At 45.0% G+C, this 27,985-nt stretch overlaps 1 protein-coding gene across 3 annotated transcripts in view; it reads left to right on the forward strand.

Annotated features, from left to right (window-relative positions):
* The window catches only part of LOC109868722 (adenomatous polyposis coli protein), a 73,124-nt gene that overhangs the window by 32,213 nt on the left and 12,926 nt on the right, over positions 1-27,985 (forward strand). For all 3 annotated transcript variants that reach the window (XM_031802355.1, XM_020458447.2, XM_031802354.1), the window contains exons 3-11: positions 18,016-18,100; positions 18,239-18,431; positions 18,837-18,945; positions 19,119-19,235; positions 19,521-19,604; positions 21,116-21,196; positions 26,216-26,317; positions 27,414-27,575; positions 27,768-27,984. In XM_031802355.1, the coding sequence (XP_031658215.1) occupies positions 18,016-18,100; positions 18,239-18,431; positions 18,837-18,945; positions 19,119-19,235; positions 19,521-19,604; positions 21,116-21,196; positions 26,216-26,317; positions 27,414-27,575; positions 27,768-27,984 (1,150 nt within the window). The remainder of the gene's footprint in view (positions 1-18,015; positions 18,101-18,238; positions 18,432-18,836; positions 18,946-19,118; positions 19,236-19,520; positions 19,605-21,115; positions 21,197-26,215; positions 26,318-27,413; positions 27,576-27,767; position 27,985) is intronic.

The following is a 27,985-nucleotide window of genomic DNA, read 5'->3' on the forward strand; positions in this document are numbered from 1 at the left end:
TTGATTCTCTCGTCCAATGCCCTTTAAGGTGTTTTGACCAAAAAATTGGTTACTGACACTTTCTCACACAACCTAAGTCTGTTCATGAGAGGAGCTGCCATCCTGAGCTAGGCTGCTGAATGTCTCTCTCTCGCTCACACACAGAGTGGTTGGATGTGCCAGCCTGCTTGGTTGTGTAACTGGATGATGTGACCTGGCAGGCTGAGGATACAAGAGGTGATCTAAGTCCCAGGGATTTTCTCTACTCACAGGAAGATTTTGGTTCTCAACAGTCTTTGCCAATGTCTTCTACCCCACAATGCGCCCCTGGGTAGTCACTGGTGCCACCTCACATTAGGGAGCACTACGCTCTTCCATGTAGCAGTGAATGTAGTCAGGAAACACACTCCAATATACTCCTCATAATGCATTTGTAAGAAAGAGGGACAGTCAAATGAAAACAAGAGAAGGAAAGTGGATGTGATAATGGTTTAGTTGCCCAAGTTGTACCAAGGGGATTTTTGTTTCTCAGGTAAAAACTCTAACCTTACTGGCCCTGTTTTTCCACACAACAATATTGAGCCTATTATAGGGCAGCTGCATGATAAGAATGGGGGATATACTCCCCATGGTCGTGTGTGTGTGTGTGTGTGTGTGTGTGTGTGGCCTGAAACACTTATCTTAATGTACTATATGAAGATACTATACTGTTCTGTGTATAGACCTACTAGTTTACAGACATTGTCTGGGCATTATGGAAATGTTGTCTAATGTAACAGTAACCCAATATGACCGCCCATTCACTACTGCCATATTTTCTTGGATGCAAACAGCCGGCAGTAGAAGATTACCCCATGCATTATTCATCCTAGCCAATTTACACGCTAGTAGCCTATATAATGAATCTAGCCACCCCAGTGCCTTTAGCAGGGAGGAGAGGGAGCTTATCAGGACCTTCTTTATCTTCCAGCTACCCCCACCCATTTTCTTTTCTTAGAATGCGTCCCAAATGGCACCCTATATGGTGCATTACTATGGGCCCTGGTCAAATGTAGTGCACTACGGTGCCTTCTGAAAAGTATTTTCAGATTTCCACATTTTGTTGTTACATCCTGAATTTAAAATGGATTAAATTGGGATTTTTGTGTCACTGGCCTGCATACAATACCCCATAATGTCAAAGTGAAATTATCTATGTTTTTAGACCATTTTTACAATTATCAAATCAAAATCAAATCAAATGTATTTGTCACATACACATGGTTAGCAGATAATTAATGTTAATGTGAGTGTAGCGAAATGCTTGTGCTTCTAGTTCCGACAATGCAGTAATAACCAACTAGTAATCTAACCTAACAATTCCAAAAACTACTACCTTATACACACAAGTGTAAAGGGATAAAGAATATGTAAATAAAGATATATGAATGAGTGATGGTACAGAATGGCATAGGCAAGATGGAGTAGATGGTATAGAGTAGTTGACGTTGCTCTTATATCCAGTAGTTCCTCCCGACTGTATGTAATGAAACTTAAGATTACCTGGGGTACCAATGTAAGAAATAACTCGTAAAAAAACAAAATACTGCAAAGCGAGGCGGCCATCTCTGTCGGCGCCGGAAGTACTATGTACAATTAATAAAACCTTTTAAAGCTGAAATATCTTGAGTCTAAGTATTCAACCCCCTTTGTTATGGCAAGACTAAATAAGTTCAGGAGTAAACATTTGCTCAAGTCCCATAAGTTGCATGGACTTTGAATTTCCCTTTGAGCATTCTGAAGTTATTGATCCAGCATCCAAAGTGTAATTAATTTCTCCTAGTCACTACAAAGATACAGGCGTCCTTCCTAACTCGGTTACCAGAGAGGAAAGAAACTGCTCAAGGATTTCACCATGAGGCTAATGGTGACTTTAAAACATTGTTGAATGGTGGGAGAAGACGGATCAGCAACATTGTAGTTACTCCACAATATTAACCTAATTGACAGTGAAAAGGAAGCCTGTTTGCAATAAGGCACTAAAGTAAAACTGCAAAAGATGTAAAGAAATGTCTGAATACAAAGTGTTATGTTTGGAGCTAACGCATCACTGTGTGCCGCTCATATTTTCAAGCATATTGTTGGCTGAATCATGTTATTTTGGTATTGTATTAGGATCCCCATTAGCTGTTGCAAAAGCAGCAGCTTCTCTTCCTGGGATCCACATGAAACATGACATAATACAGAATATTTATAGACCACAGCTCAAGGACACAACTACATCAAAAAAAGTAGCCTACATATCAATACATACACAAACAATATATGTCAAATAGGGGAGAGGTGTTGTGAGGTTTTGCTTGATCTGTTTTTTGAAACCAGGTTTGCGGTTCGCAATATGCAATATGCAATATGAGATGGAACAATAATGTCTCTAATACTGTACGCTTTCTTGAATTTGTTCCTGACCTGGGGACTGTGAAAAGACCCCCGAGTTCATGTTATGGGTATGCTTGTCATCGGCAAGGACTGGGGAGTTTTTAAAAATATTAATTCATTTTTATTTCATGCTGTTATAAAATGTGGAAGTCAACGGGTATGAATACTTTCTGGAGGCACTGTACATGGGGAATAGGGTGCCATTTGGGACTCAGCCTCAATGTGAATGAAAGAGATTTTGGCTGTGCAGCGATACCAACTAACCGGCCAGCCCCTCCATCTCTTTCTCACCCCAGAGGCAGGCAGCGCTCCCTGGGTTGGCTTCAGTATGCCAGTGCCTCCCTGGAGGACGGATGGTGCTATACCATGCATGCTAATGGGGAGATGACTGGCTATGGGGGCTCCCTACTCCCTTGCCCATGAAGTAGACTATCGTAAATAAGACATCTGTTTTATCCCCCCACTCCTTCCCCAACAATTAAAAAAAAAAACTTTCATTTGTCTTTTCCTGCTAGTACTGACTTTGCTGATTTAAAGTCTTTATGGTACTTACTGTGATTGTCTCACTTAGCTATTAAGATGAATGCACTAACTGTAAGTCGCTCTGGATAAGAGCGTCTGCTCAATGACTCAAATGTAAGTAAGGACAAGATTGTGTATCCTTTCCTGAATCCCAAATCAACCCCTAGCCTCTATCCTTTTGTGTTGATCTGACAGGATGGGAGTAGGCTGGTAGTGCCTATCTTGCCCTCTGATAGACTGTGGAATTGTTGCCATATTGCTTACACCAATCTAATCCTCTCTGATCTAATCAAATGCCTAGAGCATGCGGGCTAAGGGTTGATTTGTTATTCAGTCTGAGAGCTTACTGCTTTTGTAGAGTGTTTTTGCGATGTTGCCTTTCCATTTCCTTGTAATAAATGCGTGTACGGACTCAGCATGTAGGGACTTGCTTTGGTATATTTTTGGTACAAGCTTAGTCAGTCATTAGCTATTAGTCATTGCTAGGGAGAGTCTTGCAGTATGTGTCATCAGTCTTACTCGCAGTATCTGAGACTGTCTACACCCTTTCCAGTAGCTTTGGAGCTGGTTGGGGTTTGCCTCTCTATTTTGGGCATTTGAGTGAGGGTCTCTGTGCTTCCCTTAGCTGGGGAAAGTCTTCCTCTGTTACTTGTCCAACACTGATGAAACATCCTTTTATCTCAGTAGGTTTGGAGCTGAGTTTGGGGTTTGCCTCAGTCTCACTTTTGGGTGTGTGAGGCAGGGGGTCTGCCGGCTCTACCCTTAGCTAAGTGCTGAATGTGCCACTCTATCTATTAACAATTCACTCGATCAGGTCTGCGTAGTCGGTCTGCTCTTGAGCAAATGTAAAATACTGCTAACTCAGTGAATTTAGTAAGCCTAGGGCTATGCTACCTGCTACTCTGCAACCAGATATTTCACACTGAGGGGGAAAGTGGCTGGCGCACCCTTTTAGTGTAGCTGCAGATACAGTATCAGCCTGGGTTTGGCTTAGGGATTTAGTGTAGCTGCAGATACAGTATCAGCCTGGGTTTGGCTTAGGGATTTAGTGTAGCTGCAGATACAGTATCAGCCTGGGTTTGGCTTAGGGATTTAGTGTAGCTGCAGATACAGTATCAGCCTGGGTTTGGCTTAGGGATTTAGTGTAGCTGCAGATACAGTATCAGCCTGGGTTTGGCTTAGGGATTTAGTGTAGCTGCAGATACAGTATCAGCCTGGGTTTGGCTTAGGGATTTAGTGTAGCTGCAGATACAGTATCAGCCTGGGTTTGGCTTAGGGATTTAGTGTAGCTGCAGATACAGTATCAGCCTGGGTTTGGCTTAGGGATTTAGTGTAGCTGCAGATACAGTATCAGCCTGGGTTTGGCTTAGGGATTTAGTGTAGCTGCAGATACAGTATCAGCCTGGGTTTGGCTTAGGGATTTAGTGTAGCTGCAGATACAGTATCAGCCCGGGTTTGGCTTAGGGATTTAGTGTAGCTGCAGATACAGTATCAGCCCGGGTTTGGCTTAGGGATTTAGTGTAGCTGCAGATACAGTATCAGCCCGGGTTTGGCTTAGGGATTTAGTGTAGCTGCAGATACAGTATCAGCCCGGGTTTGGCTTAGGGATTTAGTGTAGCTGCAGATACAGTATCAGCCCGGGTTTGGCTTAGGGATTTAGTGTAGCTGCAGATACAGTATCAGCCCGGGTTTGGCTTAGGGATTTAGTGTAGCTGCAGATACAGTATCAGCCCGGGTTTGGCTTAGGGATTTAGTGTAGCTGCAGATACAGTATCAGCCCGGGTTTGGCTTAGGGATTTAGTGTAGCTGCAGATACAGTATCAGCCCGGGTTTGGCTTAGGGATTTAGTGTAGCTGCAGATACAGTATCAGCCCGGGTTTGGCTTAGGGATTTAGTGTAGCTGCAGATACAGTATCAGCCCGGGTTTGGCTTAGGGATTTAGTGTAGCTGCAGATACAGTATCAGCCCGGGTTTGGCTTAGGGATTTAGTGTAGCTGCAGATACAGTATCAGCCCGGGTTTGGCTTAGGGATTTAGTGTAGCTGCAGATACAGTATCAGCCCGGGTTTGGCTTAGGGATTTAGTGTAGCTGCAGATACAGTATCAGCCCGGGTTTGGCTTAGGGATTTAGTGTAGCTGCAGATACAGTATCAGCCCGGGTTTGGCTTAGGGATTTAGTGTAGCTGCAGATACAGTATCAGCCCGGGTTTGGCTTAGGGATTTAGTGTAGCTGCAGATACAGTATCAGCCCGGGTTTGGCTTAGGGATTTAGTGTAGCTGCAGATACAGTATCAGCCCGGGTTTGGCTTAGGGATTTAGTGTAGCTGCAGATACAGTATCAGCCCGGGTTTGGCTTAGGGATTTAGTGTAGCTGCAGATACAGTATCAGCCCGGGTTTGGCTTAGGGATTTAGTGTAGCTGCAGATACAGTATCAGCCCGGGTTTGGCTTAGGGATTTAGTGTAGCTGCAGATACAGTATCAGCCCGGGTTTGGCTTAGGGATTTAGTGTAGCTGCAGATACAGTATCAGCCCGGGTTTGGCTTAGGGATTTAGTGTAGCTGCAGATACAGTATCAGCCCGGGTTTGGCTTAGGGATTTAGTGTAGCTGCAGATACAGTATCAGCCCGGGTTTGGCTTAGGGATTTAGTGTAGCTGCAGATACAGTATCAGCCCGGGTTTGGCTTAGGGATTTAGTGTAGCTGCAGATACAGTATCAGCCCGGGTTTGGCTTAGGGATTTAGTGTAGCTGCAGATACAGTATCAGCCCGGGTTTGGCTTAGGGATTTAGTGTAGCTGCAGATACAGTATCAGCCCGGGTTTGGCTTAGGGATTTAGTGTAGCTGCAGATACAGTATCAGCCCGGGTTTGGCTTAGGGATTTAGTGTAGCTGCAGATACAGTATCAGCCCGGGTTTGGCTTAGGGATTTAGTGTAGCTGCAGATACAGTATCAGCCCGGGTTTGGCTTAGGGATTTAGTGTAGCTGCAGATACAGTATCAGCCCGGGTTTGGCTTAGGGATTTAGTGTAGCTGCAGATACAGTATCAGCCTGGGTTTGGCTTAGGGATTTAGTGTAGCTGCAGATACAGTATCAGCCTGGGTTTGGCTTAGGGATTTAGTGTAGCTGCAGATACAGTATCAGCCTGGGTTTGGCTTAGGGATTTAGTGTAGCTGCAGATACAGTATCAGCCTGGGTTTGGCTTAGGGATTTAGTGTAGCTGCAGATACAGTATCAGCCTGGGTTTGGCTTAGGGATTTAGTGTAGCTGCAGATACAGTATCAGCCTGGGTTTGGCTTAGGGATTTAGTGTAGCTGCAGATACAGTATCAGCCTGGGTTTGGCTTAGGGATTTAGTGTAGCTGCAGATACAGTATCAGCCTGGGTTTGGCTTAGGGATTTAGTGTAGCTGCAGATACAGTATCAGCCTGGGTTTGGCTTAGGGATTTAGTGTAGCTGCAGATACAGTATCAGCCTGGGTTTGGCTTAGGGATTTAGTGTAGCTGCAGATACAGTATCAGCCTGGGTTTGGCTTAGGGATTTAGTGTAGCTGCAGATACAGTATCAGCCTGGGTTTGGCTTAGGGATTTAGTGTAGCTGCAGATACAGTATCAGCCTGGGTTTGGCTTAGGGATTTAGTGTAGCTGCAGATACAGTATCAGCCTGGGTTTGGCTTAGGGATTTAGTGTAGCTGCAGATACAGTATCAGCCTGGGTTTGGCTTAGGGATTTAGTGTAGCTGCAGATACAGTATCAGCCTGGGTTTGGCTTAGGGATTTAGTGTAGCTGCAGATACAGTATCAGCCTGGGTTTGGCTTAGGGATTTAGTGTAGCTGCAGATACAGTATCAGCCTGGGTTTGGCTTAGGGATTTAGTGTAGCTGCAGATACAGTATCAGCCTGGGTTTGGCTTAGGGATTTAGTGTAGCTGCAGATACAGTATCAGCCTGGGTTTGGCTTAGGGATTTAGATAGCAAATAAGAAAACGCGTTAAACAAAAAGGGTAATGTTCAAGTTTAAATAATTGTCACGGTTGAGCTAGTGTCTCCGTTCCATGATCTAACCAGACATTGATGCTGTTAACGGTTAATGAGTCACATTTATTCATTGTGTAATGTGGATAGCAATGTCATCACCTGTAAAATATAATTTTTATGGTCGTTAGAACTCTTGTGATTCAGTTCAGTTTGTTCCTGTTGCAACTTCCAGTTTTTATTGTCCCCCACGATGAAATCAGGGAGGGGGCTGTGCATCTGTCTCCATCCGCTAGTATGTTTGTTTGTTTGTTTGTCACATACAATATCTCAGACAACACTGGCCCGATTTGGACTCGGTGAACGATGCTTCTTACCGTAGAGAACATTAGGGTGGTGGGATCAGCATAATTCAGACAACACTGGCCCGATTTGGACTCGGTGAACGATGCTTCTTACCGTAGAGAACATTAGGGTGGTGGGATCAGCATAATTCAGACAACACTGGCCCGATTTGGACTCGGTGAACGATGCTTCTTACCGTAGAGAACATTAGGGTGGTGGGATCAGCATAATTCAGACAACACTGGCCCGATTTGGACTCGGTGAACGATGCTTCTTACCGTAGAGAACATTAGGGTGGTGGGATCAGCATAATTCAGACAACACTGGCCCGATTTGGACTCGGTGAACGATGCTTCTTACCGTAGAGAACATTAGGGTGGTGGGATCAGCATAATTCAGACAACACTGGCCCGATTTGGACTCGGTGAACGATGCTTCTTACCGTAGAGAACTTTAGGGTGGTGGGATCAGCATAATTCAGACAACACTGGCCCGATTTGGACTCGGTGAACGATGCTTCTTACCGTAGAGAACATTAGGGTGGTGGGATCAGCATAATTCAGACAACACTGGCCCGATTTGGACTCGGTGAACGATGCTTCTTACCGTAGAGAACATTAGGGTGGTGGGATCAGCATAATTCCTGGGAGATATGTTTCTGTTGCTCCTCACTCTGGCAAGAAGAGAACACACCATCGTATTGACTGTAAAATGGAACCACTGGGCCAACGTCACAGTAATTCTTGGGAGATATGTTTCTGTTGCTCCTCACTCTGGCAAGAAGAGAACACACCATCGTATTGACTGTAAAATGGAACCACTGGGCCAACGTCACAGTAATTCTTGGGAGATATGTTTCTGTTGCTCCTCACTCTGGCAAGAAGAAAACACACCATCGTATTGACTGTAAAATGGAACCACTGGGCCAACGTCACAGTAATTCTTGGGAGATATGTTTCTGTTGCTCCTCACTCTGGCAAGAAGAAAACACACCATCGTATTGACTGTAAAATGGAACCACTGGGCCAACGTCACAGTAATTCTTGGGGGATATGTTTCTGTTGCTCCTCACTCTGGCAAGAAGAGAACACACCATCGTATTGACTGTAAAATGGAACCACTGGGCCAACGTCACAGTAATTCCTGGGAGATATGTTTCTGTTGCTCCTCACTCTGGCAAGAAGAGAACACACCATCGTATTGACTGTAAAATGGAACCACTGGGCCAACGTCACAGTAATTCCTGGGAGATATGTTTCTGTTGCTCCTCACTCTGGCAAGAAGAAAACACACCATCGTATTGACTGTAAAATGGAACCACTGGGCCAACGTCACAGTAATTCTTGGGAGATATGTTTCTGTTGCTCCTCACTCTGGCAAGAAGAAAACACACCATCGTATTGACTGTAAAATGGAACCACTGGGCCAACGTCACAGTAATTCTTGGGGGATATGTTTCTGTTGCTCCTCACTCTGGCAAGAAGAGAACACACCATCGTATTGACTGTAAAATGGAACCACTGGGCCAACGTCACAGTAATTCCTGGGAGATATGTTTCTGTTGCTCCTCACTCTGGCAAGAAGAGAACACACCATCGTATTGACTGTAAAATGGAACCACTGGGCCAACGTCACAGTAATTCTTGGGGCCACAGCGGCATTCATTGTTGACCTGTATTGTTCTTATTTCCTTCCTGGACTATATAGCGCCGTAGAGAGAGCAGGCTATTGCATCCTCCTTACTAAATAGGGTTTAACCTAATACTTAGCCTAGGCTGTAGTAAATTAAGTGTTTTGTTGGTTAACGGTAACCTAAGTAGGAAAATCACAATGACTGTAGTGCAAAGATTCTGCATATTTTAAATAGGGGGAAGGGTTATAATTTGCAACCAAGTGAGAAGTATTAGGCCTATCTTGTCGTAATATCGCCTCCATAGTATTCCTTACCGGGGAGAACCCCTGTTGAGATCATAACTAATTAGGTAATTCAAGGGGTGGATAATGTTTATGACTAATGGATGAGATTACAAACAGTATGCCTTTTCCCCTGTGGTAATCCAGTCTCATATTCATCAGAAACAGTATCCCCCCCCCCCTGGCATGTTTAGAGCACGCTTTTACACACACAGACACTGCTGCTTCTGAGGCGCTCCCTTCCCTCTGCACCTCAAAGAAGGCAGGATGTCTTTTAGTTTTTTTGTCTCTCCCTTACACGCATTGTATCTAATGAATGTGCCTCTCATTTCCTGTCCTCCAGCCATTTCGTCTCTCCTCAGGGCCCAGGGGCTTCAAAACGCACCCTATCCCCTTTTAGAGTGCACTCCTTTTGACCAGGGCCAATAGGGTTCTGGTCAAAAGTAGTGCACTATGTAGGGAATAAGGTGCCATTTGAAAAGTAGTCCCTATACAGTGCACTAAGGTTCCATTTGGGATGCAACCAGGCTCTCACAGCTGCAGAGAGACGAGAGCACACACACCACACTCTTCATCAAGGAGCACAGAGCAGGCTTCCTTTCTTTCCTACCCACCAAGCCAATTACACACAGCACAACGAGCTCCATTTTAGTTAGATAACTATGGTTACAAACACTCACACAATTTGAACGTTTATCTTATGCAGCCTACTTAACATAAACCCTAAACCTTTAGATAAGTACTACACTAAATATCTTCATTCATGTTATCCTGTATGTGGAAATGAGTTATGTGAAGTGAAATGTTGTTTTTGCTATATTTGATGTTCCTGGCAGAAAGTTTCTGAAGAAGTTGGCTGACTTAAAAATCCTTGTGACAACTAGTGGATCATTCCCAGTGACAACTGTCAGGCCAGGGCTTGCATCTCAAATAGCACCCTATTCCCTACGTAGTGTGCTATTTTTTTTTTTTTTTACCAGAACCAAATGGACCCTGGTCAAAAGTAGTGCACAATATAGGGAATAGGGTGCTCTGTGGGACACAACCCATGTTCAGGCAGCTCTGGGATCCAGATGGGGGAAGGAATAATTTCAGTTAGTGACAGTGTCCTGTCATGGCGTATCAAAGCGTCTGGCTTTGATTCTCTTCATGTCATGTTCTATCAAAGGAACAGTCATAATATGACACAGCAATATGACATCATCAAAGGTGTGTGTCTTCTAGGGCTGACCCCAATTAGTCGACTTGTCGATTGTTTGTTTGTTAGGCTGTTGGTTCAACCGAGATTGTTTTAGTCGAGCAGTAACACACACACACAGCGAACTAATCCATTGCGGAGGCCTAGACTGAAAGCCAATTTATGCTTGATTTGAAAATATGGTCAGGGGCTCCATCTGGAGGGTGTGACGCAATTGTGGAGGCTCCAGAGGCATGCAGAGGTCAACTTGAGCCCTGTACTGCATCGCTATGCACCTCCCAAATCTTTTAACAACGCAGAGGGCTCTGTATCGCTCCACATTGAAATGATTTGTTGACGGTAGGTGGGGGCAGTACATCCTTTATAAACACACTCACTTCCTTGATAACAGCTCTGCGACGCACAAGGAGTATGAATGCCCTGACTTCTGCTGAGGCCGTGTCACCGTTAATGCTGCATGGCCAATGCAGACGTCGGATGAATGAAAAGCTTTTGAACAAAACAGATCTCTCCATTTTTCTTTATTTAGCCAAGACATTTTGTCTATTAAGAAGTGATTTTTATTTGTTTAATAAATCCTAAAATGACTCTAAACAAATCTATGGTGATGTGGGTCTCTTAAGTATAGCAGTTAGGATACTTCACTCATTAGTCTCGTCTAAACCCGTGCTTCTACACCTGCATTGCTTGCTGTTTGGGGTTTTAGGCTGGGTTTCTGTACAGCACTTTGAGATATCAGCTGATGTACGAAGGGCTATATAAATACATTTGATTTGATTTTTGATTAAACCCACCATTCTCCACGTCCGCCTTCCCATATAGCAGTTAGGATACTTCACTCATTAGTCTCGTAGTGTAAACCCACCATTCTCCACGTCCGCCTTCCCATATAGCAGTTAGGATACTTCACTCATTAGTCTCGTAGTGTAAACCCACCATTCTCCACGTCCGCCTTCCCATGACAACATCGACGCTTGTTTTTTCCATATTGACATGGCCTAGCCGCTCTCTCCCATCAGCACACGTACTCTCCCTCCTCCACCTAGGCTCGCATGCCAACCAACAACCAAACCCCAGGGCCTTGTGGGAGCCCAGCTCAGATGAAACGAGAGCCTGATGAGATTGAGACACCCCGGTGTGCTGTGTTCGGACTCTGCAGACGGGTACTTTTACAGCATCGATTTCCGCTACTTGGAGTCTATAGAATGACCTTTTTTAAAAGCCTGTGTGTGTTTGAGGGAATACTGCAGCACTGATTACTCTGCAGGGATGCCCTCGTCATATTCTAGCCGGTCTCTCTGTTGGATTTATTTGTGTGCAAGAAGGGTTGGGTGGTATCCAGATTTTCTGTACCATACCGGGGTATACGATATTACCGGTAGTGCACAGAAGTGGCACCATTTCATTCCAAGCGTAAAGAAATAAACATTGACGTACAAAACACATTTAGGCAGCAGGGATCTTGATCCAGGATTGATGCTCTCTGCTGTAACCAAGAAGCCTAATCTTGTAAGCTAGTTTAATTTACTATCAATTACTAGCCACTTAGTTAGCAAGTTAGCTTGCCCTGAGCTGGAGTTAATTTATTTGGCACTGTGCTTTAGCCTTGTGCTTGCCTTGTATTAATGACTAGCCCATCGTCAACTTAATTTACTATCAATTACTTGATTGTTATTTAAGCCATAAGGCAGTGTGGTATATGGCCAATATACCACGGCTAAGGGCTGTTCTTATGCACGACATAATGCAGAGTACCTGGACAAAGCCCTTAGTCGTGCTATATTGGCCATATACCACAAGTCCCAAAGTGCTTGATTGCTATCATAAACTGGTTAACAATGTAATTGGAGCAGTAAAAATAAATGTTTTGTTGTCCCCGTGGTATACGGTCTGATATATCAGCCAATCAGCACTCTGTTTATAATTGTTTTTATAGGTTGATCTCTACTCTAAAAATACCTATCTGTATTTTCTTCTTGGCCTTTCATGTACAGTCAGCTGTATTCTATTCACGTTAGCAACAAAATGTTTGTCACCCCTGATGGTCTGGATAGTGGTTCTGCTAGGAACTGGTGACTCAGAATAGAATGAAGGGCTCTTTATCATATTATCCCAGCCTGATAATGCATTCGTTGTTTGATGCGTCGGGACATCTCACTCTCTCTAGAGAGAGAGCGAACGCATCACACAGCCCGGTGTGTTTTTTTGTTTTCTGCCATCGTTGAGCTACAAAAAAGCCCAGCCCTCCTGTCAGACCCTCTTTCGACTCGCTCCTCTACGCATGAGCTTGGGTCAGAGGTTAAGGGGTAGAGGTCAACGGACACTGACCCCTCCGGGTCATCTGTTGGGAGTAAACCTTTCAATGTAATGCAGCTGGATGGATGTGGCCTCTGTCTGCTCTCTGGCTAGAGACAACCAAGGTGGACGGAAAGCCCTGTTTCCTGAGGGGGAGCCGCATTGTCACCCGACATGTTGTCAGACATCGCTCCTCTACTCTGACCCTTTGATCTCACCGCAGGTCAGGAGACTACTCTTTCTCTTCCACTTAAAAAATGGCATATCCAAACTATAAACACCCATTCAACCTGGAAAGAAATGTGTAGTAACTTTTGACGAATGACCTGCAACACAAAATTGTAGTTAATACAAGGTCCAACCTGTCGGATGGACCTGCTCGTACCCAGCCTCTCGTACCCAACCTGTCGTATGGACCTGCTCGTACCCAGCCTCTCGTACCCAACCTGTCGTATGGACCTGCTCGTACCCAGCCTCTCGTACCCAACCTGTCGTATGGACTCGAGGCTCGTACCCAGCCTCTCGTACCCAACCTGTCGTATGGACCTGCTCGTACCCAGCCTCTCGTACCCAACCTGTCGTATGGACCTGCTCGTACCCAGCCTCTCGTACCCAACCTGTCGTATGGACCTGCTCGTACCCAGCCTCTCGTACCCAACCTGTCGTATGGACTCGAGGCTCGTACCCAGCCTCTCGTACCCAACCTGTCGTATGGACCTGCTCGTACCCAGCCTCTCGTACCCAACCTGTCGTATGGACCTGCTCGTACCCAGCCTCTCGTACCCAACCTGTCGTATGGACCTGCTCGTACCCAGCCTCTCGTACCCAACCTGTCGTATGGACTCGAGGCTCGTACCCAGCCTCTCGTACCCAACCTGTCGTATGGACTCGAGGCTCGTACCCAGCCTCTCGTACCCAACCTGTCGTATGGACCTGCTCGTACCCAGCCTCTCGTACCCAACCTGTCGTATGGACTCGAGGCTCGTACCCAACCTGTCGTATGGACCTGCTCGTACCCAGCCTCTCGTACCCAACCTGTCGTATGGACTCGAGGCTCGTACCCAGCCTCTCGTACCCAACCTGTCGTATGGACTCGAGGCTCGTACCCAGCCTCTCGTACCCAACCTGTCGTATGGACTCGAGGCTCGTACCCAGCCTCTCGTACCAAACCTGTCGTATGGACCTGCTCGTACCCAGCCTCTCGTACCCAACCTGTCGTACCCAACCTGTCGTATGGACTCGAGGCTCGTACCCAGCCTCTCGTACCCAACCTGTCGTATGGACTCGAGGCTCGTACCCAGCCTCTCGTACCCAACCTGTCGTATGGACCTGCTCGTACCCAGCCTCTCGTACCCAACCTGTCGTACCCAACCTGTCGTATGGACTCGAGGCTCGTACCCAACCTGTCGTATGGACCTGCTCGTACCCAGCCTCTCGTACCCAACCTGTCGTATGGACCTGCTCGTACTCAGCCTCTCGTACCCAACCTGTCGTATGGACCTGCTCGTACCCAGCCTCTCGTACCCAACCTGTCGTATGGACCTGCTCGTACCCAGCCTCTCGTACCCAACCTGTCGTATGGACCTGCTCGTACCCAGCCTCTCGTACCCAACCTGTCGTATGGACTCGAGGCTCGTACCCAGCCTCTCGTACCCAACCTGTCGTATGGACCTGCTCGTACCCAGCCTCTCGTACCCAACCTGTCGTATGGACCTGCTCGTACCCAGCCTCTCGTACCCAACCTGTCGTATGGACCTGCTCGTACCCAGCCTCTCGTACCCAACCTGTCGTATGGACTCGAGGCTCGTACCCAGCCTCTCGTACCCAACCTGTCGTATGGACCGGCTCGTACCCAGCCTCTCGTACCCAACCTGTCGTATGGACCTGCTCGTACCCAGCCTCTCGTACCCAACCTGTCGTATGGACCTGCTCGTACCCAACCTGTCGTACCCAACCTGTCGTATGGACTCGAGGCTCGTACCCAACCTGTCGTATGGACCTGCTCGTACCCAGCCTCTCGTACCCAACCTGTCGTATGGACCTGCTCGTACCCAGCCTCTCGTACCCAACCTGTCGTATGGACCTGCTCGTACCCAGCCTCTCGTACCCAACCTGTCGTATGGACCTGCTCGTACCCAGCCTCTCGTACCCAACCTGTCGGATGGACTCGGGGCTCGTACCCAGCCTCTCGTACCCAACCTGTCGTATGGACCTGCTCGTACCCAGCCTCTCGTACCCAACCTGTCGTATGGACTCGAGGCTCGTACCCAGCCTCTCGTACCCAACCTGTCGTATGGACCTGCTCGTACCCAGCCTCTCGTACCCAACCTGTCGGATGGACTCGAGGCTCGTACCCAGCCTCTCGTACCCAACCTGTCGTATGGACCTGCTCGTACCCAGCCTCTCGTACCCAACCTGTCGTATGGACTCGAGGCTCGTACCCAGCCTCTCGTACCCAACCTGTCGTATGGACCTGCTCGTACCCAGCCTCTCGTACCCAACCTGTCGTATGGACTCGAGGCTCGCACCCAGCCTCTCGTACCCAACTTGTCGTATGGACCTGCTCGTACCCAGCCTCTCGTACCCAACCTGTCGTATGGACTCGAGGCTCGTACCCAGCCTCTCGTACCCAACCTGTCGTATGGACCTGCTCGTACCCAGCCTCTCGTACCCAACCTGTCGTATGGACTCGAGGCTCGTACCCAGCCTCTCGTACCCAACCTGTCGTATGGACCTGCTCGTACCCAACCTGTCGTATGGACCTGCTCGTACCCAGCCTCTCGTACCCAACCTGTCGTATGCACTCGAGGCTCGTACCCAGCCTATCGTACCCAACCTGTCGTATGGACCTGCTCGTACCCAGCCTCTCGTACCCAACCTGTCGTATGCACTCGAGGCTCGTACCCAACCTCTCGTACCCAACCTGTCGTATGGACCTGCTCGTACCCAGCCTCTCGTACCCAACCTGTCGTATGGACTCGAGGCTCGTACCCAGCCTCTCGCTCGTTATGCTGTATGATTATAGTTTTAACGCTGGACTATTACTCTCCTCTAGAAGTCCTTTCACCGCTTATAGGTTCAGTAAGTCCTCCTGTAGCAAGGGAGTTTTCTACAGTAATGGACAGGACTTATGGACAGGACACGTACTCTAACAAACCCTGGCATAGAGCGTTTTAAATCTGTAGATCTTTGAGGTGTAGGCTACATTAGGTTCATGGTTCCATTTTAAAATTGGTCATTAGCCTATAGTGGATCGTTGTCCCTATACCGGGATGGTTGATGCTAACGTGCGCTAATGTGACTAGAATGACGTAAGTAACAGCAAACGTTCCAGGGCGTAGACATGTCTTATATGGGCAGAAAGCTTACATTCTTATCGAACTGCACTGTCCAATTTACAGTAGCTATTACAGTGAAAAAAGTACCATGCTATTGTTTGAGTGCACAACACCTTATCACGGCAACTGGTTTGATACATTCACCTCTGAAGGTAAATAATGTACTTGCGTTCAGTAATCTTGCTCTGATTTGTCATCCTGAGGCTCCCGGAGATAAATACATAGCATAGTTTTGTTTGACAAAATAAATGTATGTATTCAAATGTAGGAACTGGTTTCTACAGTTTGAACCCCTGCTTTCTCTGGCTCCACACCCACCCCGCCCGGCACATCTAGATTAGAGGTCAACTGATTTAAGATTTTTCAACACCGATAGCGGTTATTGGAGGACCAAAAAAAGCCGATACCAGTTAATCGGACGCTTTTTAAAAATGTATTTATTTGTAATAATTACAATTACAACTACTGAATTAACTTATTTTAACTTAATATAATACATCAATAAAATCAATTTAGCCTCGAGTAAATAATGAAACATGTTCAATTTGGTTTAAATAATGCAAAAACAAAGTGTTGGAGAAGAAATTATTCTTTCAGTGAAATATGGAACCGTTCCGTATTTTATCTAGCGGGTGGCATCCATAAGTCTAAATATTGCTGTTACATTGTACAACCTTCAATGTTATGTCATAATTATGTACAATTCTGGCAAATTAGTTACAGTCTTTGTTAGACATAAATGGACTTCACACAGTTCTCAACGCAATATACCCGGACTGCTTGCACGGAAGGAATGCAAGAGAAGTGACACAATTTCCCTAATTATCAGAAACTCATGTTAGCAGGCAATATTAACTAAATATGCAGGTTTAAAAAGATATACTTGTGTATTGATTTTAAAGAAAGGCATTGATATTTTAAATAAAGACGTAAAAAAATATATCAGCCTAATTGGTGTCCAAAACACAGATTTCCCGATTGTTATGAAAACTTGAAATCCATTCCGATGAATCGGTCGACCTCTAATCTAGATGTATGAAAGTTGGTGTATACGCTAATGACATTCCTGGGATTGAAATGCGTTATTTTTTAATTTTTTATTTCCATTAACATCAGTGTTTCCTTTCAAATGGTATCAAGAATATGCATATACTTGCTTCAGGTCCTGAGCTACAAAGGCACAAATTGAAAAGGGTCCAATCCTTAAGAGGTTTAATGGTGCTTTAAGTACTAAGTGTGCTGTTTTAGGCTAGGGTTTAGGCTACGTGCTTTAGAAAAAGCTTTTTATTTGTGGATATAGGCCTACAGCAAACAATATATTTCTTGTCGGCTACTGTATGTTTGTTAGCCTGTAATCTAATAAGACTAGAGACTGAGACGCACAACCATGCAGGGATCTGAAATGAAGGGAGATGATGTCCATAGGGGGGAAAACGGTGCTCAAAGTGACCTACAGGATGTTGACTAGAGTACACTGAGACCTATCAGTCAGGTCTCAGTGTACTCTAGTCTTCTGACTGATAGGTCTCAGTGTACTCTAGTCTTTTGACTGATAGGTCTCAGTGTACTCTAGTCTTCTATCAGTCAAAAGAGAAGCATCCTCCCTTCAGGTCAACGCCACTATGGCAGAACATGTTGACTAGAGTACACTGAGACCTATCAGTCAAAAGAGAAGCATCCTCCCTTCAGGTCAATGCCACTATGGCAGAACATGTTGACTACAGAGTACACTGAGACCTATCAGTCAAAAGAGAAGCATCCTCCCTTCAGGTCAACGCCACTATGGTATCGAATGTTGACTAGAGTACACTGAGACCTATCAGTCAAAAGAGAAGCATCCTCCCTTCAGGTCAACGCCACTATGGCATCTTATTTCTTATAAATCCATTAGTGGCATGCCTTCTAGGAGTGGTGACGGAGGGGCCGATCTACAATGTGGTTCTACTGTCGGTCATATAAGCCTACAAGATGTTTTTCTTTGTGATTGTGTGTTTATGAACAATACATTAAAACCCATTTTTGTTTCTTCTTTGTTTCAGGAGGTGCTGAAACACCTACAGGGAAGCATTGAAGAAGAGACTACCGATTCATCTGAACAAATCCATCTCCTAGAAAGACTGAAGAGTAAGCTTCTCAGCCAGAGCCAGACCAATTGTAGGCTTATGTAGGACGATTGTTGCACACACAAGGTGGCAGAATTAGCTCACTGAAACGCAAAGCTTCCATTAAATAACCTACATTTTATGTTCCTTCCTCCTGTAGAAATTAGCCTGGATCCTAACAGTTACCCAGGGGTGAAGCTAAGACCTAAGCTGCCCTCCATGCAGGGCTCAGGCTCTGGGCGGTCAGGGGACAGCAGCCCCAGTCCTAGCCATATGGGCTCCTTCCCCAGGAGAGGGGTGTCCAATGGGGGCCGAGACAGTGCTGGCTACCTGGAAGAGCTAGAGAAGGAGAGGTGAGCTTCTATGCTTGTATTATAACAAATTGCAATATTTGATTCACAGAATGTCTCGATCAGGTTCTAACTGATACCTTCCACATGCATATGATGTATTTTCTCATTTGTTTATACGTGTTAAGTAATGCATTCTTGGCTATACACTGTGATTTACTGCAACAATATTCATTGGTGGGCTGCACCATTGTTGGGTTGCATAGTGTATTCCCAGCATTAGTCACAGACAGGATGCATTTTTACTTTACTCTTATTCAGGACACCCTCCCTGTTTTATTCTAGTATTTCAATGCTGAATATGTATCTTTGAATTAGGTCTTTAATTTGGTGTTTAAATTCACTCTGATTTCTGTCAGTGTTTTGTATCTTGGATGTCAATAGGTGTGCTTGTCTCTGTCATGTCAGGTCTTTACTGATGGCGGAGCTGGAAAAAGAGGAGAAGGAGAAAGACTGGTATTACGCACAGCTGCAGAACCTCACCAAGAGGATCGACAGCCTGCCACTGACTGAGAATGTAAGTGTTTATTTGGGGTTTCTTCTTGTCAAAAGCGATACAGAAATTGTATGTATAATCTGATGAAGATGAGGCGATGGTCAATAGGTCTCCTCTCTGCATTAGATATGGGAAATCACTCCATTTCATCACATGACTGATGGTTGTTTTGTTGTTCCTGTTTTCTTTCGCAGCAATTCTCCCTGCAGACTGATATGACCCGTAGGCAACTGGAGTATGAGGCGAGGCAAATCAGAGCCGCCATGGAGGAACAGCTGGGAACCTGCCAGGATATGGAGAAGAGGGCACAGGTGAGGAGAGAGGGATGAGATGAATGGATACAGGTACAGAAAGGGCAGAATATGGGTTGAGTCAGTGAGGATACAAACGCAGGGAAAAAAGAATGGTCAGACAGGATACTGTAAGTGGGATAAAATGATTGAGATGGGTGGGAGCTGGACATTAGTAAATGGACTTAATGCAAGAACATTTGTCTCTGCCTCTTCATATGTTTTTAATTCAGTCAGTGTTACATCATTGAAATATTTCACCCTCTCTGAGTGATCACGTCCTCTAAATGTCCTGCTGTACTTCAGGTGAGGGTGGCTCGCATTCAGCAGATTGAGAAGGACATGCTGAAGCTCCGACAGCACTTACAGTCCCAGTCTGCAGAACCAGAGGTACGTCCTATACCAGCCTCAGACCTAATATACTAGAATGACATGCGTGGAGGACATGTTCTACAACCAGAGAAGGTGTCGCCAGAAACGAGAGGGACATAATATCTCGGTAATTACATTTAGGGCCAGATTCTTGGAACAAGATTAGGTTTAGTCCTGGGGGGGAAAAAGTAATTGAAAGGATGTTTTAGTCAAGGACATGCATAATCTGGGTTTGGTAAACCCAGCCCTAAATCTATTTACCATGAGATATTCTGTCCCCTGTTGTTTCTGGCAGCACTTTCTCTGTATTCTGGCTACTGCCTGGCCTGTGTGGACATCTCCATCTCTACATACATGCTGTGGTTACAGTTTGTTCAGCTTTTAGTCATGTAAAGAACCAAAAGCTGCTTACATCTGAGTCTCATACCATATCGGAGTCAGCCATCCCATTTGCTGATATCTATTTAATCCTCCATGTTGTACTGGTGATAGCGACCCGCTTCCCTATGCAATGAGTTCTGTAGTGTTTAGCCTATGCCCTACATCCCTGCATTACAGAGAAACAACTCATAGACATGGACTAGTGTACAATAATGCTTGGTTACTGATCCGATGTGTCTGTTAATCTATATTGAACACGCTGTCCTTTCATCCAATAATTTTGCAGTGTTCTGCAAATCTCCTAAACAAGAGCAGCATTTATTTACTGTGGCTCCGAAGAACACTACAATGCTGGAAGCCACTCTAGAATGTGGAGTTCCATCCAGTATCTGATTCTGGGGGGTGAAATCAACCATAGGCTTTCTCTTGTTCTCTCTCCCTGTGTTAAATATGAAAAAGAGCTATTTTCAATTTCATTTGAAGTCTGCAGCACTGAACACATTAGCTGACCTAGTGACTGAGCATGTGTGCAGTCAGTCAGTCAGTCAGTCAACCAGTGACCTACCTTCTGCTCACGTTGTATGCACAGCCAAGGAGAGGCAAGCCATAGTCTGTCTGTGCATGAATGAATGCAAGCCGATGCACTCATGCCTGCATGTGTTTATTTGGTGGCCCATGCAGTGTGTGCATTTATGTCTGTTGGTAATTGTTTGTGTAGTTGGTGTGTTCCCTCAGCCTGCATGTGTGCTGGCTCTCATGTGTCCCCTCTCTTCATGAGTGGATTAATCTCATTGGACACATTTAATTTCACTCCCCCTCTTTGACTAATCCTGCAGACTGAGCGACAGTTTGTAGGTCAGGGATGAGGAAGCCTGATGCTCCTGCAGCTGCTCTAGCTAGCCTAGTGTCTGAACACTCTCCCCCACTCCCCCTCTCCTACTGTCTTGCACGCTCTCTCACTCCCTCTCCTACTGTCTTGCACGCTCTCACTCCTCTCTCCTACTGTCTTGCACGCTCTGGTGACGGATTCTGTATCCTCTCTCTGTTGACTAGTTCCTCTCATCCCTCATTTAGCCTGCTACATTGATGGTTTGCTCCTCTCCTCTTGAGGTTTGACCCTTCTATCTGTCTTTCTTTCCCACCCACAGAGCAAGCACGACCAGGCTGGCCAGAGTGAAGGACCCCAGGCTTCAGGGGACAGTGGGGGGCCAAGTGCTGGGTGTTCTCAGGTAAGCCAATCTTTTACCTTCCATTCATACCTGATCAAAAATAATCAGCATTGTTTTATAGGATACAAGGAGATTTGTAGACTGATCCTGTACAGTCCAACTGCAATGTAGTCAATCTCAAACACAGATTGCTTGCAGGATTTGTGGTTAATGTTTGATGGATTCATTTGATTCTTTTACTCCTATTATGCTCCTGAAAATCTCTTCTGCCATTAGCCTGACTGGCAATGTTGGTTAGGGAAGTTCAGCTGAGCAATCGTGAGCTGCCTTTTTGGCTGTGCTTAGAGCCTCGACTTTCCTGTTATTTCTAATGATTTGTGTCTTCAGTGTAGGTTGTATCGCTGAGGCTTGAGGTTAAAGCCTTACTGCAGGGGTTCCCAAACCTTTTTGGCCCACGAGCCCATTTGGATATATGAAAATTATTGTGACTTCCAAGCATTTTCTCGATGTAATTAACAGCCAATGTTTACGTATTTCTTTGGGACAAAGGCAGTCATTCTAACACTATTTCTGATTGTATTCTCAGCTAACTAGGGCTGACCCCAATTAGTCAACTGGTCGATTGTTTGGTCTAGAGGCTGTAGGTCGACCAAGATTATTATTTTGTTGCGCAATAGCAAAACATGCCCATCTCAGTGAACTAATCCATCGCGGATGCCTAGACTAAAAGGCAATTTATGCTTGATCCGATTATGTGGTGGGGATCCATATTACTTTTTTTTTTTACCCTTTATTTAACTAGGCAAGTCAGTTAAGATAATTCTTATTTACAATGACGGCCTACCAAAAGGCAAAAGGCCTCCTGCTGGGATTAAAAATACAAAGAAACAAAGATATAGGACAAAACACACATCACGACAAGAGAGAACACAACACTACATAGAGACCTAAGACCACATCATAGCATGGCAGCAACACACAACACATCGTGGTAGAGAGAACACAACACTACATAGAGACCTAAGACCACATCATAGCATGGCAGCAACACATGACAACACATCGTGGTAGAGAGAACACAACACTACATAGAGACCTAAGACAACATCATAGCATGGCAGCAACACACAACACATCGTGGTAGAGAGAACACAACACTACATAGAGACCTAAGACCACATCATAGCATGGCAGCAACACACAACACATTGTGGTAGAGAGAACACAACACTACATAGAGACCTAAGACCACATCATAGCATGGCAGCAACACATGACAACACATCGTGGTAGAGAGAACACAACACTACATAGAGACCTAAGACAACATCATAGCATGGCAGCAACACATGACAACAACAAGAGAGAACACAACACTACATAGAGACCTAAGACAACATCATAGCATGGCAGCAACACATGACAACACATCGTGGTAGAGAGAACACAACACTACATAGAGACCTAAGACAACATCATAGCATGGCAGCAACACATGACAACACATCGTGGTAGAGAGAACACAACACTACATAGAGACCTAAGACAACATCATAGCATGGCAGCAACACATGACAACAACAAGAGAGAACACAACACTACATAGACCTAAGACGACATCATAGCATGGCAGCAACACATGACAACACATCGTGGTAGCAACACAACATGACAACAACATGGTAGCAACACAACATGGTGGCAGCACAACATGGTAGCAGCACAAAACAGGGTACAAACATTGTTGGGCACAGACAACAGCACAAAGGGCAAGAAGGTAGAGACAACAATATATCACGCAAAGCAGCCACAACTGTCAAAAAGTGTCCATGATTGAGGGGGTGACACAATTGCAGAGGCAAAATCGAGCTCCATGTTCCTCCCAAATGTTGTAACAATGCGGAGGACTCTGTAAAGCTCCGCATTGACATGATTGGTTGACGGTAGATGGGGGCGGTACATCCTGTATAAACACAAACTCACTTCCTTGACCACTTCCTTCACAACAGCGCTGCACTGCTCTGTGATGCACAAGGAGTATGAATGCCCTGACTTTTGCAGAGGCCGTGTCACCGTTAATGCTGCATGGCCAATGCAGACGTCAGATTGACCATGCGGTGCCCAGATGCACAATGCACTTCTCTCTCCAGGAATGTGCTCTCCTCAATTTGTGCATTGTTTCATAACGTCATTGTGTGAATTGTTTGATTTGGATTGTTAGCGTAGGCTATATCACTTCCACATATACTGTATCACCAGTAGTACATTAACCCTTAGTTTGTTTGGTTATGCTAATTTCTGTTAATGCATTCAATGTATTATAATTCCAGTCTTACCGTTCTTGTCTGAATTTTGATTAACCACATGACAATGATTTTGCGATATGAAGACGTTATTATAAATTAAATGAAACTGTTCCACAAATGTGCATATGAAAACCATAACTGGCACACAGATTGGTATAAATGGTGAGATAAATTGGCATTCCACAAGGTTGCCGACTCCTCGTGTAACCTATTACTGGCAACTTCTGGAGAGTAACGGCAGAATCTGCGAAAGCCAGCGGGAGGAGAATGGTTAGGTCAAGGTTTTTCTTTTCTTCCTCTAGATCTCTGGCTCACTCTTGAGTCATTTGTTTTATTTCATCAAACAGTAAGCTGAAAGCATCATACAACTCAATGCATATAGTTGATTTTATTGAAACACATACGGTGTGTCTATATATGGAAAAAAATACTTGTTTAAACATGCATTCACTCTTTATATGTAGCATAGGCTATGCTTCTGCAAATGTAGGTCTAACTGTCACAATAAAATAAAGTTACCGTGATGGGTCTACATACTGAAATGGGCTGTCGGTCACCACCCTGAGCGTCGATGATTCATCGTACTGTGACCAGAGTGAAGGCCATAGAGAATCCATATTTAGACATCGCATATCATTTACCAGTTCACTTCATGCTGTGTGTATAAATAATGTATTATAATTTACTGGTTTCTCACATTAATTTATCCCTGGAAAAGGGAGTGGTTTTGGGCAATAAATCTCGGGTAACCGGGTTACCGCCAATAAACCCAAATAGTGAACCGTGAATGCGTTGTCTGCGGCAGTCAGTCACATGACAGATTAGCTGTTGGATTTCACTTACTGGCACTTAGCTTAGATAGGATCACAGTCGACTGGATTTCGCTGATTTGGTCACTCATCTGTTGAATTGTTTTGAATTTCCCCTGCATGCTTGCTTTTAGTTCGTACAGTTTCCCAAATATGTCTGTTACATAGGTAAGGAGACACCTCTTTTTTAAAATTTTCATTACACAGAAATTCAACAAAGGCCATTGTGAATGACAACAGTTCCTCTCAATTAAAAACAAATCTTTATCCCCTCAATAACCACTTTGCCTCGGTGTGAAATAGAACATTGACATGCTCTGATCTCGTATCTCCACGTAGTTTTGCGAACAGGCGTGCGCGATGTTGTTTACAATTGATGTTACCTGCTGAGTTTCTGAGTTCTGCGCTCAGCTCTTTTGCAGCCAGTTGCTCTCTGCGTATCCATTATAGCCCAGTGGGTGTATCATACAATGCAGAGGGAGACACATTCACGTTTGAGTTCAGTCAGTTTACTCTTGATTGCTATCAATTCTTAGCATCAAGATGTACTTAGGTATCAAAAGTAAAAGTATAAACAATTTCAAATTCCCTATGTTAAAAGCAAACCAGATGGCACAATGTTTTTGACGGATAGCCAGGGGCACACTCCAACACTCATAATTTACAGTTGGGTTCGGTAATATTGTGTCGTAGCTCAGTTGAGTATTTAATACTGTTGCTTTGAGAATGTATGGGGCACGTTGTGCATGAACGGAGGTGTGAGGATTGGACGAGTGAGTTTTGTACGAGTTAACATATTTATCTGAAGTAAAGTTCAGTTGAATTGCTCAACAAGCCTCCTTGCATTTGTAACATTTACAAACAAAGCATTTCTGTTTAGTGAGTCCTCCAGATCAGAGGTAGTAGGGATGACCAGGGATGTTCTCTGTTTAGTGAGTCCTCCAGATCAGAGGCAGTAGGGATGACTAGGGATGTTCTCTGTTTAGTGAGTCCTCCAGATCAGAGGCAGTAGGGATGACCAGGGATGTTCTCTGTTTAGTGAGTCCTCCAGATCAGAGGCAGTAGGGATGACCAGGGATGTTTTCTGTTTAGTGAGTCCTCCAGATCAGAGGTAGTAGGGATGACCAGGGATGTTCTCTGTTTAGTGAGTCCTCCAGATCAGAGGCAGTAGGGATGACTAGGGATGTTCTCTGTTTAGTGAGTCCTCCAGATCAGAGGCAGTAGGGATGACCAGGGATGTTCTCTGTTTAGTGAGTCCTCCAGATCAGAGGCAATAGGGATGACTAGGGATGTTCTCTGTTTAGTGAGTCCTCCAGATCAGAGGCAGTAGGGATGACCAGGGATGTTCTCTGTTTAGTGAGTCCTCCAGATCAGAGGCAGTAGGGATGACCAGGGATGTTTTCTGTTTAGTGAGTCCTCCAGATCAGAGGTAGTAGGGATGACCAGGGATGTTTTCTGTTTAGTGAGTCCTCCAGATCAGAGGTAGTAGGGATGACCAGGGATGTTCTCTGTTTAGTGAGTCCTCCAGATCAGAGGTAGTAGGGATGACCAGGGATGTTCTCTGTTTAGTGAGTCCTCCAGATCAGAGGCAGTAGGGATGACCAGGGATGTTCTCTGTTTAGTGAGTCCTCCAGATCAGAGGCAGTAGGGATGACCAGGGATGTTCTCTGTTTAGTGAGTCCTCCAGATCAGAGGCAGTAGGGATGACCAGGGATGTTCTCTGTTTAGTGAGTCCTCCAGATCAGAGGCAGTAGGGATGACTAGGGATGTTCTCTGTTTAGTGAGTCCTCCAGATCAGAGGCAGTAGGGATGACCAGGGATGTTCTCTGTTTAGTGAGTCCTCCAGATCAGAGGCAGTAGGGATGACCAGGGATGTTCTCTGTTTAGTGAGTCCTCCAGATCAGAGGCAGTAGGGATGACCAGGGATGTTTTCTTGATAAAATGTTTTTCTTAATTTCTTTTAGGGTTCAAGCAGTCGCCTGGATCAGGATTCTGCCAGTGAAATAAATTTGGGTGTGGGTAGTTACTCTGTGCCCCGCCGACTGACCAGTCACCTGGGCACCAAGGTAACCAGAGATTCTAATACACCTCTGGTTGATATAGTTCTACTGTTACTATGAAACAGCCCCCGTTAACAATTAACCACATGAGATCTGCCTGCATGTCCAAACTGGAATTGTGAAATGTTATCTGTACTGAACAAAAATATAAACGCAACATGCAACAATTTCACATGAGTAAATCGGTCAATTGAAGTAAGTTCATTAGGCCCTATTCTATGGGTATCACATAACTTGGAATAAAAAATATGCGTCTGTTGGTCCCAGTTACCTTAAAAAAATGGGTCTCACAATGGGCCTCAGGATCTGATGGTATATTTGTGCATTGAAATTGCCATCTGTAAATTGCAATTGTGTTCTTTGTCTGTAACTTATGCCTGCCCATACCATAACCCCACTGCCATCATGGGAACTCTGTTCACAATTCGCAAAATGTCTCACCCACACAAAGTGTGGTCTGCGGTTGTGAGGCTAGTTGGATGTACTCCCAAATTCTCAAACGATTATGGTAGAGAAATTAACATTTAAATTATTTGGCAACCGCTCTGGTGGACATTCCGTAAGGTAGCATGCCAATTGTATGCTCCCTCAACTTGAGACATCTGTGGCATTGTGTTGTGACACAACTGCACATTTTAGTGGCCTTTTATTCCCAGCTCAAGGTGCATCTGTGTAATGACCATGCTGTTTAATCAGCTTCTTGATAAGCCACACCTGTCAGGTGGATGGATTATCTTGGCAAAGGATAAATGATCTCTAACAGGGATGTAAACAAATGTGTGCACAGAATTTGAGTGAAATGTGCTTTTTTGTGCACATGGAATATTTCTGGGGTCTTTTATTTCAGCTCATGGGACCAACACTTTACATGTTGCATTTATATTTTTGTCAGTGTAGTTTAGCAATTTCATAAAACCATCTCCTGCTGCGCTGCATAAAGGTTTTACATTTATTTTAACAGAAGTAGCCCACATAAATTAGATTGCATCCCAAGGGGTATAATGTTCTCAATTTCGATATGAATAACTTGTTTTGACCTATAAATGATCTGTGTGTCTTCTACAATATAGTTGTTCTCATGGTCGGCCTTCTTGCCCTACAGGTGGAGATGGTATATTCCCTTCTTTCAATGCTGGGGACCCATGATAAAGATGACATGTCTCGCACTCTGCTTGCCATGTCCAGCTCTCAGGACAGCTGCATCGCCATGCGTCAGTCTGGCTGCCTTCCCTTACTCATCCAGCTCCTCCACGGCAACGACAAGGTTTGAAATGTTACACTTTTTTTTATAGATAACTTTGATTTTGATCAAGTTATTTGTTTTACCATGAAGGATCACTTTGGAAATATGTGTAAATTCATGCTTTCACGTTACATCCTCTGGGATCAAATATCTTGTCGATGTATGTATCATTTTTTTTAACCCCAAATAACATTTGATTCTATTCAATTCAAGGACTCTGTGCTGCTGGGGAACTCACGGGGAAGCAAGGAGGCCCGGGCGAGAGCCAGCGCCGCCCTTCATAACATTATCCACTCCCAGCCTGATGATAAGAGGGGTCGCAGGGAGATCAGAGTGCTGCACCTCCTGGAGCAGATCAGGGTCTACTGTGAGACCTGCTGGGAGTGGCAGGAAAGCCATGAGAGAGGAGTGGACCAGGACAAGAACCCCAG

The sequence above is a fragment of the Oncorhynchus kisutch genome, linkage group LG23 (genome assembly GCF_002021735.2).
Source record: "Oncorhynchus kisutch isolate 150728-3 linkage group LG23, Okis_V2, whole genome shotgun sequence".
Classification (NCBI taxonomy): Eukaryota; Metazoa; Chordata; class Actinopteri; order Salmoniformes; family Salmonidae; genus Oncorhynchus; species Oncorhynchus kisutch.